At 41.2% G+C, this 13,352-nt stretch overlaps 1 protein-coding gene across 1 annotated transcript; it reads right to left on the minus strand.

Moving 5' to 3' along the window:
* Positions 1-1,426: 1,426 nt before the first annotated feature.
* On the minus strand, positions 1,427-13,228 carry LOC466819 (olfactory receptor 10G6). The gene is made up of 2 exons (XM_063784646.1): positions 12,830-13,228; positions 1,427-2,419 (listed from the first exon to the last, which is right to left on the minus strand). Exons 1-2 carry the CDS (start codon positions 13,226-13,228, stop codon positions 1,427-1,429), a joined length of 1,392 nt encoding a protein of 463 aa, XP_063640716.1.
* Between the last annotated feature and the right edge of the window lie 124 nt (positions 13,229-13,352).

A 13,352-nucleotide genomic window follows, 5' to 3' on the forward strand; every position in this document is an offset into this window, starting at 1 on the left:
AACTACAGATTATCTTAAATTTTTCAATAAGCTAGCTTTATAAATTCCAGGCCTAATACTCTCCCTCTCTCTCTGCTTCTCCTGAATAATATTCATTGCACACTGAATTATACCAGTCATTTCTTATTTATTTTATGGTCATATGTTTTATCTCTCTGCCTCATATATAAATGCATTTTCTTTTTATAAGATTATAAACCCATTTGGAATAGACAACAATGTCATGGTTTTGGTGATACACTGAAAAAAATTGTGTCACGTTGAATTGGATTGCCTATTCATACATATTTTGATGTTTAACCTTGCATCTCTGCTGTTCAAACAAGCAAAGTCACTGACAACACACATTTTTCTCAGAAAGCTTCTGGTGCACAGAAATCAATTCTCCATTATTCCAGTGTTTTTACAATTGGAATTGAGTTTGGGGGAATGTAGTGATCCTCTTGGACTGTATTTACCCACATACTTTTGAAATATCAGCAAAAGCATCTGTAGCACCCAGGGGGTCCTGAGGGTGAAGGACCCACATTTAGACACTGACAAGATTGTTATAAGACATAAGTGACTAGGACATGCTTCAGGTCACTATTGACTCATCTTGTTGCAGCCAGGTACATGCTTCATCCCACCTGCCCCACACTCATACTCAAAAGCTATGTAACAAATGCAGAAGTGTGGTAGCACATGCATTTGTCTACTATCTCAGATATGGAAGCATCAGGGAGACCCAGTTTATGTGGCACAGCCAGAAAGCTTATCCTTGATACACCCATGTCAATCTTACAAAAGTGGAGCTCTGTGCAAGCTCAGATGACTCGGCCTCCGCAGGTCCTAGTGCAGGGCATGCGTAACCGGCTCCCTCACCTTGAGATGAAATTGCCCCCTCAAGTTTAAGTCCAAGGTCATGACCTACCATTTTCATCAAGGTAAAAGGCAGAGAGAAGGAAGTTTGGATAAGCCTCTTACTTGAACTTCAGTTTCCCCACAGTTACATGGGAAAATAATAATACCTACCTCACATAATTATTGTCGAGGTCAAATCAGGTGGTTTGCAGGGAAGTTTTTTATAGCCTGGAAAGAGATAACAGGTATCAATGCAGGGACTAGAAGCAATAATAGACATGTGGATGAATGCCTCAGAGAAGCAGAGGTTTCATGCAGACATTTTCTTATCTTGAGTCTTTTTAACAAGGTGCCACCCTTGCTGAGTTGCCTTAACTGCTTTTCATTGGCACTGAAGAAAGACATATGGAAAATCACGTTTGAGAACAGGTTACAATGTGGAACTTTCCGGGTTCCCAGCCAGGAGTCCTCTATTCTCTGCATGAATCTTTCTTTCTATTTCTGCTTTAAAATTTCCACTTATTTGGTGTCCTATCCAGGGCCCTGCATTATAGGGTTTCCTGCATGTCTGTAATGGATGAAGTCAGTGAGGCTGCACTTCCTTGTGGCCCCCTAGCCTCTGTAATGCTGTCTTCATTTCTTTGTTGCACAGTGTGTAGATGATGGAGTTAAGCAAGGGAGTGATGACAGTGTAAAAGACAGCTACCACCCCATCCAGGGGCTCCTGTGAACAAGGCCGCAGGTAAATGAAGGTGCAGGGCACGTAGTAAACAATGACAACAGTGAGGTGGGCAGCACACGTGGAGAAGGCATTGCGGCGCCCATCTGCTGACGGAATTCGCAGGATGGCAGCTACAATATAGCCATAGGAAGTGAGGATGAGCACGAAGCAGGTGAGGGCCAAGAAGCCAGTGTCTGCAAAGGTGACCAGCTCGTTGATGGCCGTATCAGCGCAGGCTAGACGCAGCATGGCAGGAATGTCACAGAAGATATAGTCGACCCGATTGGGGCCACAGACGGGCAGCCGGAATACAAAACTTGTTTGGAAAAGTGAATGGATGGTCCCTCCCAGCCAGGTGCCTAAAGCCAGGGAGTTACAGACTCTGTGGGTCATGATGGTAGCATAGTGTAAGGGCTTACAAATGGCAAGGAAACGGTCATAAACCATAAGTGTGTAAAGGAAGCACTCAGTACAGCCCAGGAAATGGAAAGAAAATAGTTGGATTACACAGCCCCCAAAGGAGATAATCCTACTACCCAAGAGAAAGCCAGCGAGCATCTTGGGGACAATAGCACAAGAAATGGTCATGTCCAAGAAGGAGAGGTGACACAGGAACCAGTACATGGGACGGTGGAGCCGGATGTCCACTAAGACAGTGAGGATGATGAGCCCATTTCCAGAAACAGTGAGGAGATAGATGACAAGGAAAGCTAAGAAGAGTGGCGCTCCCAGCTGTGGTGGGTGGTGCAGGCCCACCAAAACGAAGTGAGACACAGAAGTCTGGTTTCCACTTTGCAGTTCCTTGCTGTTCACATCTGTCAAAAGAAGTAGCAGAGGGAGATGCTCAACACCCCTCTAACATTTCTAGGCTCAGCACATCAATTATGTGTCACTTCCAAATAAGGACAGAAAAGGATACTTATCTATCTATTCTATCTATCTATCTATCTATCTATCTATCTATCATCTATCTATCTATCTATCTAACTATCCGTTCTCTCTCTCTTCTCTCTCTCATTCTTGCTACTGGTCTTTATCATTCTCTCACCTTACTCCCCCTCAACTCCTGATTCTGAGATTCTGCTTGGTGTCAGGGAACAGTTGTTCTCTCCAACGTTAAAGGTAAATGATGATGTATACATAATTTAGGAGAATGAAGGAAAGACCATACACAGAAGAAGTAATCTTCCTTTCCAATCAGGAAGAAGAAATATAATCATATAAAAGATAAATTAATTGATAAAGGAAGATCTGTTCCATTGTTTTCCTTCAGTTTGATCTCTGATATGTATACCAGAGAGTTAGCTTGCATCTTATTGATTTTCTAGGAACATCAGAGTTGTGATTATATTTCCTATCTAAGTGTGCCCAATGAAAAAATTTTCAGGTTTAAAAAAATATATACTATCTGACCTGCACACTGAACCTAATACATTCAGAACCTCTGAAGTTTTAGCTAAAAGTATCTATTTTCAAAAAATCTATATAAAAATTTACATGTCATTTAAAATCTCTCAGAATGGTGAAGCAGTACAAAATCTTAGCCCCAAGGCACTGGGTTGCCTTTTTTTCTCTCTACTTCTGGAAAGTAGAGTCCATTTGTCCATCCGTCCATCTGTCCATCCATCCGTCTATCCACTCATCCATCTACCTGTACACCCATACAGTAGGGCACTATATATTGTATCTTATGAGTACGGCCTGTGAAGTCTTACTGGGTTCAAAGATCTAGTTCACTTATACTCATTGGTAATCACATTTTTAATATGTTTTTACAATTATAAGTGGGGACAATAATAGTGTCTACTTCATAGGATTGTTGTAAAGATTCAATTAATTCACACAATTTACAGTAGCACTCAATCAACATTAGCTATGATTTTTCATCAAATATATGTTGTAATCTCGTATTGTTAGACAAATTCCGTCTTTGCATGTGTGGCTCTGGTCTGAAGTGAACCTATGGTTTCTAGCGAGTTGTTCAGTGCTCAATGACACCCCTGCAAATTTGGAGCAGCTTCACAAAGGGCTTCTCCTCCCAGGATTACTGGTGAATGGGACCCGCCAAATGTCAGGGAGAAATCAGGAAAGTAACGGAGAGCAATGCGAGGTGTTCTTCCTAGTGTCACTTTACTTCCATCAACATTTTTTTTTTTTTTTGAGACAGAGTTTTGCTCTATTGCCAGGCTGGAGTGCAGTGGCACAATCTCGGCTCACTGCAACCTCCACCTCCCGGGTTCAAGCAATTCTCCTGTCAGCCTCCCCAGTAGCTGGGATTACAGGCCCACACCACCACGCCCAGCTATTTTTTGTATTTTTAGTAGAGACGGGGTTTAACCATGTTGGCCAGGATGGTCTCGATCTATTGACCTCGTGATCGCCCCACCTCGGCCTCCCAAAGTGCTGGGATTACAGGCACGAGCCACTGCGCCCGGCCCCTTCTATCAGTATTTACTCTAATAGTCTGTTCACAAATTGGAGGCAAATATCCAAATGGCGTGTCACCTTCAAGAAGGTTCAGGGACAACACTGAATCTCTCAGAAGGCTTCAGAGGATGTGGAAGGAAATAGGGCTCCAGCTGGGCTCGTGGTGGGTGAGGCAGCTGCAGTTGCAGCTGCCTGCCCTCTGACTACTTCTCTCCCCTCTACACTGTGGATTGCCTCGCATCCCTCATCAAACCCTCTCAATCTTTAGCGCCACACAGACTACACTTCTCAGTAAAATTAAGTTTGCTGAGGACTGAGCAATTTCCAGGGTTGGGACTTTCTGTGCTAAACCTAAAAGAGTCCCTGTTAAACCGAAACCGTTGGTCCCCCTAAATAAGAGTTTAAACTGCATAGAAGCTGTATCATTTATCCGAAGGTAGCTATAAAATCTATTTTGAAACAACTTCTGGGGCAATTCTTAGTGATTTCCTAGGCAATTCTTTGATTACCAACATTGGTAATCACAATGATACCACATTGCCCAAGGGGAAAGTGCAAATTGACTGGTGTGGTTGTGTTGACCTACTTCTCCAGCCTCCTCTCAGCACTCCATCCCATAACTGTGCTTTAACCAAACATTTTCTGTTTCCTTATACAGTAGCCCCTTTAATCTAGAATGGCTTTGCTCCTCTGATGTCTGAAAAGTTTCCACTGACCTTTCAAAATCCCATTCAGATGTCATCTACTCAGTAAAGCCTTTGCTCTCTTTCCTCCAAATGGCCACTCGTTTTTCACGGCCTCCACAGTACTCCAGTCACGTTTCTATGATAGGCTTACTATGAGCATGCTGAAATTTACCCTGTGCCTGTGTCTAATTTCTTCGTTAGGCTGTGTGAGCTCCTACAGGGGCTTTGTCTCATCTTTCTTTTCATCCCATTTGTAGCATACCTTTCACAGAAAGATTCTCAAATAGTATTGAGCGAAGGCATTTCCCTCTGCCTGGATCAGTCTATTAATTTAGACGCTGAATCTAGAAGAATATCAGTTAGATCTTGTATTCTGACTTTCAAAATCTTAAGAATTTCAGTACCATCACTACTTATGAGCTATATTATTTTGGATAAATCTCTTTAAATTTCTAGTCTCAGTTTCTCATTTAAAAAAAAAAGAGGGAGTGTGGTAGGTATAGATTTCTAACCAAAAAAGAAACATCAATCTCTTTTGCATCTATATCAATTCCCGTTTTAAATTTTGTTCTTACACAAAGAAAAATCAATATTTCTCCTAGTCCCAATTCTCTTCTGTACTATAATTTTTTTCCTTGCCATCTAGCTACTTTGACATCTCAGTTTTCATTCACTTTTATAATTTATTTTCTCTACAGAGAAATAATATTATTTATCCCTGGAGAGAGCAAAATACCCTGCTTTACCCATTAATAACTAAAACTACTCCAGTTACTTGGTGTATACATTTTAGTTAATATCACATTATAGTATCAGCATGTGATATGTTCTTCTCTGTAAGGGGAAAAGAAGCAATTTTCACAAGAAGTCTTGGGAATAAAAGGACATTAGTAGCCATATACTAGCTTCATTTGGCCATTTCAAACCCTGTTTGAACTGAACTAAGCTTAAGGTAGACCCTGAAACACATGTGTCTCAGGAAACTCCAAGAGGGAGACTGGCCTTTGGTAAGCAGAATATAAAGACTCACCCCTCCCCAGGTATTTGTAAAGCATAATGCCATTAGGAGGATCTAATGTGCCTTCCATGTTCCCAGCATCTCTAACATGCATTTAATCAAATGGAAAACAAAAGGAGACCACTACCTGGCTGGGAATCTACTGTGAGGCCATCGTCTGCTGCTTCCCTCAGCTTCTCCATGCTCTTTACTGTTCTTCATGGAGGCTCCTTTTTGAACTCAATACGTTTCCTTGTCTTTGCCTTTGACATGCCCCTTCTTGCTTATGTCATTGCCCTCTTTCTGTATGCTTCCCTGGGCTCCCCCTTCCCATTTGTAGCCCATTTGAAGCTGTTGGCAGTGGCATTCCTAGGCCCTGACCCCTAGAGTCTCACTTTCTGGCAGGCAGCTTTTTTCTTCCTCTAGTCCCTGTAGGGTGGGAGACAGGGGGCTGACATCACTTCTGCTTTGCCCTTCACGGGCAATTAACTTACAGGGAAATAAATTGCAGTGGGCTTTGTTAATGGCAAAGCCAGTACCACTTGAGGAAGTTCGCTTAGTTGCTAGTGGTGGCCCTGTAGCATAGGATCCTGCTAAAAGCATGCACTTGATCAGGAATCAGGAGGCCCCTTCCATTTCTCTGGGTTTTAGTTTTCTCGCTATAGAGATAATGATGATTTACTCACTTATAAAAGCATGGGGATACAATTTGAAATAATTTAAAAGCCACAGGTACTAAATAAATGCCATATGTTAATTGCTTTAAACATACCCTATGAATTTAACTCAGAAGGAGTAAATTACTAGAACTTTGCATTAGGACAGGCAATACTATTTTGGGCAGAACTGTTTAGATCACTTAGTATGCAAACAGGAGACTCAGCTAGAAGGAATATGAAAAATGTAGCAATCCTCAAAAGTCAAACACACTTAGGTTGGAGCTTTAGATAAATGACCCAGAGTGCATCTCCATTTTATACATGAAAAAACCGAGTTCTAAAGCGAAAGGACTTTTCCAAAGATAAAAGCTCATACAGCTTAGTTAATGGATAAAATCTCATATGAGTCTGTATAAATAAATTGTACAATTTACCCAACTCTGAGAATAGAGGAGCTTATAGTTCTGAACTAGTGCTAGGCAAACTATAGCTCAGTAAATAGTTGTTAAAATACTTCTTGTCTGGTGCTGAATATGTTTTAATTGCTTACTTTGAGTCATTGCTGGTTTGTGATGTTTAAGTAGCGTATTATGAAACACAACATTGCACTTGCTCTGTTTTTTGGACAAGCCATTTCCCACTTAAGAAATCATATAAGGTCAGCATTAACTATCTTAGTTTGTATTACTACATGTTCCTACTGCACGAATATGATGTTGAGTTTAAATTAGATTTAGGGTTCTGCTAATAGGGAAGTCTACATTTAGAAAGGAAGATGGAAGAGACTTAAGACTCCAAACACCTAATCGTCCCTTCTCACTGAGAGTTCTCCTGTTCTGTGATGTCGCTAATGGGAATACTGTGTATATTTACATAGATAAATACAAGACAAAGGAATACATGATTACAAACTGAAGCTTTGGTTCCAAATTCCAATGTGGATGCTTGACCTTGGGAAGTTAGGAAAGGCCTTTAATCTACAGTAGGAAGCCATAGTGGTTGTTCTTTACCCTAGACCTCTTTTTGTTTTCCATTTGATTTTCTATGTGGATAAGGACATGGAAAGGGTGGGGAGACTTCTTGCAAAAAGGAGCTATCATCATCTACTTTTGAAGCAGAAGAGAAAAAAGATGGGAGAAAAGGAAATTAAAAATAAATGGCTCAGTTTTATCCAAATGGGGGCAGATCCAGTTCCCTTGCCCTCTCAGGCCAAGCAGAAGGAGAAACAGGTAAAGATACCACCCTCAACTGGGATCAAATATTTAATTAATCCATTTGCTTAAAACAATAAACTTGACAATTCCCATGAATGGATCAATAAAATACCCTGCAACTGACAAAAATATTTGTTAGTTCCTCTTTTGGGGCAATGTGGGGAGGCATGTGGAGGTGAAGGGTAGAGTAGTTGGAGGGGTGAAACAAGGGGAGGGTATCTTTTTCCAAAAGGTCAGCTTTGCAGCCAGGTCTAGTGCTAAAAGCCTTAGGACTACAGCATAAAATCTGTGAGTGAGGCATGGTTTTAGTACATAATGTGCCATGGTGCGCAGCATATGATAATAAGCTATCAGTAAGCATATTTTAGGTAGAATAACTGGGGGAAGGAAGGAAGGAAGGAAGGGAGGGAGGGAGGGAGGGAGAGAGGGAGGGAGGAAAGGACAAAGGAAGGAAGGGAGGGAGGGAAGGAAGGAAGGAAAGGGGGAAGGAAAAGGGGAAAGGAAAAGGGAAAGAAGGGAACTAGGTAGAGAGGGGAAGGACATCTGAGACTTATGAGATTGGGGAAAAAAACCTTCAGATTTGGAAGGAAAATGATTGAATGAACAGGTCAGTGGGCCTCAGAGTTGGAAGTAGAATGAGCTAATGAACAGGTCAGTGGGTAAGATATTCTGGAAGAAACAAAGGGTTTTGATTGGGTTTGTGGGAGTACATGAAGATCTTGTTATGGGTTAAGAATTATAGACTGAGACTCACAGTCACCGGAAACCTTACCAAAAGAAGACGATGATAGAGGAGAAATTGAAAATGAAGTAAAAATGATTTGAGGTTGAGGTTATGCCAGGTAAGACCGTAGGTACCTGGCTAAATGATACCCATAGGCTTCTCTCAAATGGTATATTCATAGATTGACAGAAAAGGGGATTGAGCAGATATGAGAATTATCATGACACTACCAAAGTTAGTACATGAGAGTACACAATGTGTGGGAAAAAACTGTAGTGGCAGATCAAAAGTAACCTATGAATTTCCCTAAAGTTGGTCTCATTTTTTGGTAAGGGAACTGCTCCATCTTTATCTAAGTCACAGCACAGGACAGGCAGGGAGATTGTAGCCAGTGAGCAAAAAAAGAGACAGTGAGAACAGGGGGTCAAAAGGTCACAAGAGCCAGAGGAGAATCATACAAGACATTTCAAGGTCCAGAGAGTGGAGACACTAGCCAGATGCATGTTATCCTCTGTGGGGTGTTTTGAACCAGAAGGGGTATCGGGTGAGAAAACCTTGAACGAACGATAATGTAGGTTTGACTGACTTGGGTAGATTTGAAAGTGGTGAGTGAGGATTTGAATAGAAATTGAGGAAGGCCATTGGTAGCTGATGACATTGGATGCCCATCAGAAGAGTTAATGTTAAGTATTAATTGTGGTCGCCCGAGTTGAAGACATTTGCATTAGGAAGGTTTTCTGGCCTGGATGTCTGGTGTAATAGATCATTTAGAAGAACACATGGAAAACAAGGACTGTTGGGTGTTGACTGCTTATCTGTAATGAAGATCTTAAAATCACAGTCCTCAGGTTTTAAATTTCTAACTTAATACATGGACAGAGAACCAGATTATTATTATAACTGTCTGAGCAGAATCTGCTATCTCTTATAGAACTGGGGATAATCTAGTTAAGTTAATGATTTGCAATGTAGGTTAAATACACATACTTACTACGTTTCTTTTGTGGTAGTTAAGACATTTACTGTGAAAGGGTGGGACACTAACAGTTGGAATGGGGTCATTGGTTCTCTACCTCTCCTGGTGATTTTACGTATCATATTAGTAAATTTATTTTCTGCTTATACCTAGGAAGGGCATAAAAAATTTAAGTTATTTTGGAATGGGATGGCAATTTCTAATGCAAGTAGCGGCTTACAGGAAGGGTCTGAGAGTCTCAAATCTGCCATTTTCAGATAAAGGATTTACGGAAGCCCAGGGACATTCAGTGATTGTGATAAAATAATGTCTCATTTTGTTGTGGCCACTGGCTGAAATAGCAAAAACAATATGTTTTGTTTTGGTTTGGTTTTTTTTGAGATGGAGTCTCACTCTGTCACCAGGCTGGAGTGCAGTGGCATGATCTCAGCTCACTGCAACCTCTGCCTCCCGGGTTCAAGCAATTCTCCTGCTCCAGCCTCCCAAGTAGCTGGGACTACAGGCATGCACCACCACGCCCAGCTGATTTTTGTATTTTTAGTGGAGACGGGGTTTCACCCTGTTGGCCAGGATGGTCTCAATCTCTTGACCTCGTGATCCTCCCGCCTCGGCCTCCCAAAGTGCTGGGATTACAGGCGTGAGCCACCGCTCCCAGCCCAACACATATCTTTGGAATGTAGATTCTTAATTATAATATCAGATGAATTTATTTTTCCAGGGTTCTCATGTAAAATTAGGAAATAATTTAAAAAGAACAGGACTCTAAAATGCAAAGGAGATTAGTGGCAAGATTTGAATGATGCAGTGCCCTGATTCCGAACTGCACATAGAATCTTCATAGCCAGAAAAATTGGTCTCTACTTCCCTTTCTGATGAGGCTATTCCTATGTTGCTTCCAGATCCAAGGTGCTGCTCCAAGAAAGAGCTTTCTTCAGTCACACATCTCAGATGCCCTTCCTCCCTCCCTAGTCCACCCCCTTTCCCACATTAATTTTTGTCTGATGAAAATAAATTCTGAAAAAGTTTTTTCATCATTTTTTAATCTATCCCCTAAAGCATTTATCCTCTGAGTTACAAACAATCCAATTACACTCTTTAAGTTATTTTGTAATGTACAATTAAGTTATTCTTGACTGTAGTCACCCAACTGTGCTTTCAAGTAGTAGGTCTTATTCCTTCTTTCTAACTATTTTTTGTACCCATTAACCATCCACACTTCCTGCCCAATTCCCCCATTACTCTTCCTAGCCTCTGGTAACCATCCTTCTACTCTCTGTGTCCATGAGTTTAATGCGTTTGATTTTTAGCTCCCCAAAATAAATGAGAACATGTGATGTTTGTCTTTCCATGCGTGGCTTATTTCACTTGACATAATGATCTCCAGTTCCATCCATGTTGTTGCAAATCACAGGATCTCATTCTTGTTTATGGCTGAATACCACTTCCTTGTGTATATGTACCACATTTTCTTTATTCATTCATCTGTTGATGAACGCTTAGGTTGCTTCCAAATCTTGACTATTGTGAACAGTGCTGCAACAAACATAGGAGTGCCATTGAAGATTTGTATGCATTCTCAACATGAGTGTGTTTCCCAGACGTTCTGCATCCAATGTACCAGCTTGCTCAGATAATAGTAGTCTTATGTTATTTACTTACTGATTGGTTGATTGACACTTAGGCTCAACAGTAGCTTACATTAAATAAAGTTAAGGTACAGGGACGGAAATCTAATGGCTTGGTAAACCAAATATATAGAAGTAGATTTATCAAGTGCCACTTGTCTACTTGTGTGTAACCCATATTCCCTGAAAGAGCAAGAAACTTACTCCCTTTACCAAGTATCTAAAAATTACATTGAGGAAGGAAACATTAGGGGCCAAGGATACTAGTAGACGGATAAAGTTGAAATGAACTTCTCAACGTTATGACGATTGACGGATCATAAGTAGTGGGACTAAACTACCAGAGGAGAAGTGGAGAGAGTTATTAGAGTGAACAATAAGAGCACTGTGTAGTCTAAATGGACCAACCAACAAAGAATTTTGACAAACCTGAAAGCCCTTCCTTTTTGCTTAATATAACAAAATTATATCAGGTCTCATAAATAGAGGCCAAAATTAAGCCACCATGAGTGTCAATGCCATTGACCAGTTCCCTGGTTGAGTCAGTTTACTGAGTCAGTGTCATTTAAAAGCAGAGTGGGTATTCTCTACAGTAACAACACAAGCATGTGCTATGAATATTCTTCCTGGCCTTCCTCGGATGGATCTGTCTCCCTTCCATGGATTAAATAGTCAGGGAAAATATCCAGACCATTTTAAATTTATTGAACTCTATCTTTGTGAGGTAATGAATGGAGTTTGGAACCAAGTCCACTTTAGTAGAATGTCGAATTACTCTGACCTTATTTCCTAGTTTAGGAGTGTGAAGTTGGAATTGATGTTCTTAGCAGCTGAGAGAATCTCTGTGTTGATTCCCTGACCTGGAAATAAGTAGGGGCCGTTTCGATAGAGAGGGGCATATGGAAGCCCCTGGGTATTCCAATTTCCAGTAAAAGAGTCATAAAAACTACTGCACCTTTAGGGCAGCTCACTGAGATTAATACCACTATCAACGTCTTAAAAGATTCAGGATGTAAATTTTTATCACATTTCCATTTAACTCAGCAGTTTGATAGGTGAAGAATGACCGGGAATTGTAAGTTAACTTGGTAGCCACTAATATTATATCTCCTGATCTAGATGTGTTTTTATTGGAATATGTCAGTACAGTCACTAGCACAGTGATATTCACTGATTAATGCTTTTGTCCAAATTTCCAAATACAAAATATGTTATATGCAAACAATTTTTACATGTGAATACATACCCACATATTCATACATACATATATACATATATAATAATAAAATGTGTAATCAGGATCCAATTTGATAATAAAATGTTGCAAAACCATTAAATGAATTTATTTTTGTACTTTTATCCCCTACAGCCTCTTCTCTCCCTACCAGAGATGATGTTCCTGAAATGTCTGTTAACCTTCCCTTGATTTTCTTTATAACCTTACTGCCCCAGCCTGGCAAAGTATTGTCACCTAGTTGGTGTTATAATTGTGACTTCCAAAAGGCCATTCCACCTTTCTTTCAATCCAGCTGCTTCAGAATGATGAGGAACATGGTAAGACCAGTGAATTCCATGATCACAAGCCCACTGATGTACTTCTTTAGCCGTAAAGTGAGTGCCTTGGTCAGAGGCAATACTCTGTAGAATACCATGATGGTCGATTAGGCATTCCATGAGTCCACAGATAGTAGTCTTGGCAGAAGCACTCCGTGCAGGATAGGCAAACCCATATCTGGAGTGTCTATTCCAGTGAGGACAAACCTCTGTCCTTTCCATTATGGAAGAAATTCAATTTAATCAACCTTCCACCAGGTAGCTGGCTGATCACCTGAAGGAATGGTGCCATATTGAGGGCTCATTGTTGGTCTCTGCTGCCAGCAAATTGGGCACTCAGCAGTGGCCATAGCCAGGTCAGCCTTGGCGAGTGGAAGTCCATGTTGTTAAGCCCATGCGTAACCTCCATCCCTGCCACCATGGCCACTTGGTTCATGGGCCCATTGGGCGATGACAGAGTGCCTGGGGAAGGAGGGTGAGTGGTGTCCACAGAACAGGTCATCCTATCCACTTGATTATTAAAATCCACCTCTGCTGAGCTCACCCATTGGTGAGCACTCACATGGGACACAAATATCCCCACATTTTTTGACCACTCAGAGAGGTCCATCCACATACCTCTTCTCCAAACTTCTTTGTCACCAATTTTCAATTCATGCCTCCTCCAAGTCCCTGACCATCCAGCCAAACCATTGGCTGCAGCCCATGAATCAGTATGTAATTGCATATCTGGCCATTTCTCCTTCTCCACTGCTTGAAGTTCTGCCCACTGGGAACATTTCCCTTCACTGCTGTTCTTCATGGATGTCCTAGAAAGAGGCTGTAGTGCTGCAGCTGTCCACTTTCAGGTGATGCCTGCATATCGTGCAGGACCATCTGTGAACCAGGCCCTAGTCTTTTCTTCCTCTGTCAACTGATCATAGGGA

Source organism: Pan troglodytes, chromosome 9 (assembly GCF_028858775.2).
Source record: "Pan troglodytes isolate AG18354 chromosome 9, NHGRI_mPanTro3-v2.0_pri, whole genome shotgun sequence".
In the NCBI taxonomy this organism is placed as follows: Eukaryota; Metazoa; Chordata; class Mammalia; order Primates; family Hominidae; genus Pan; species Pan troglodytes.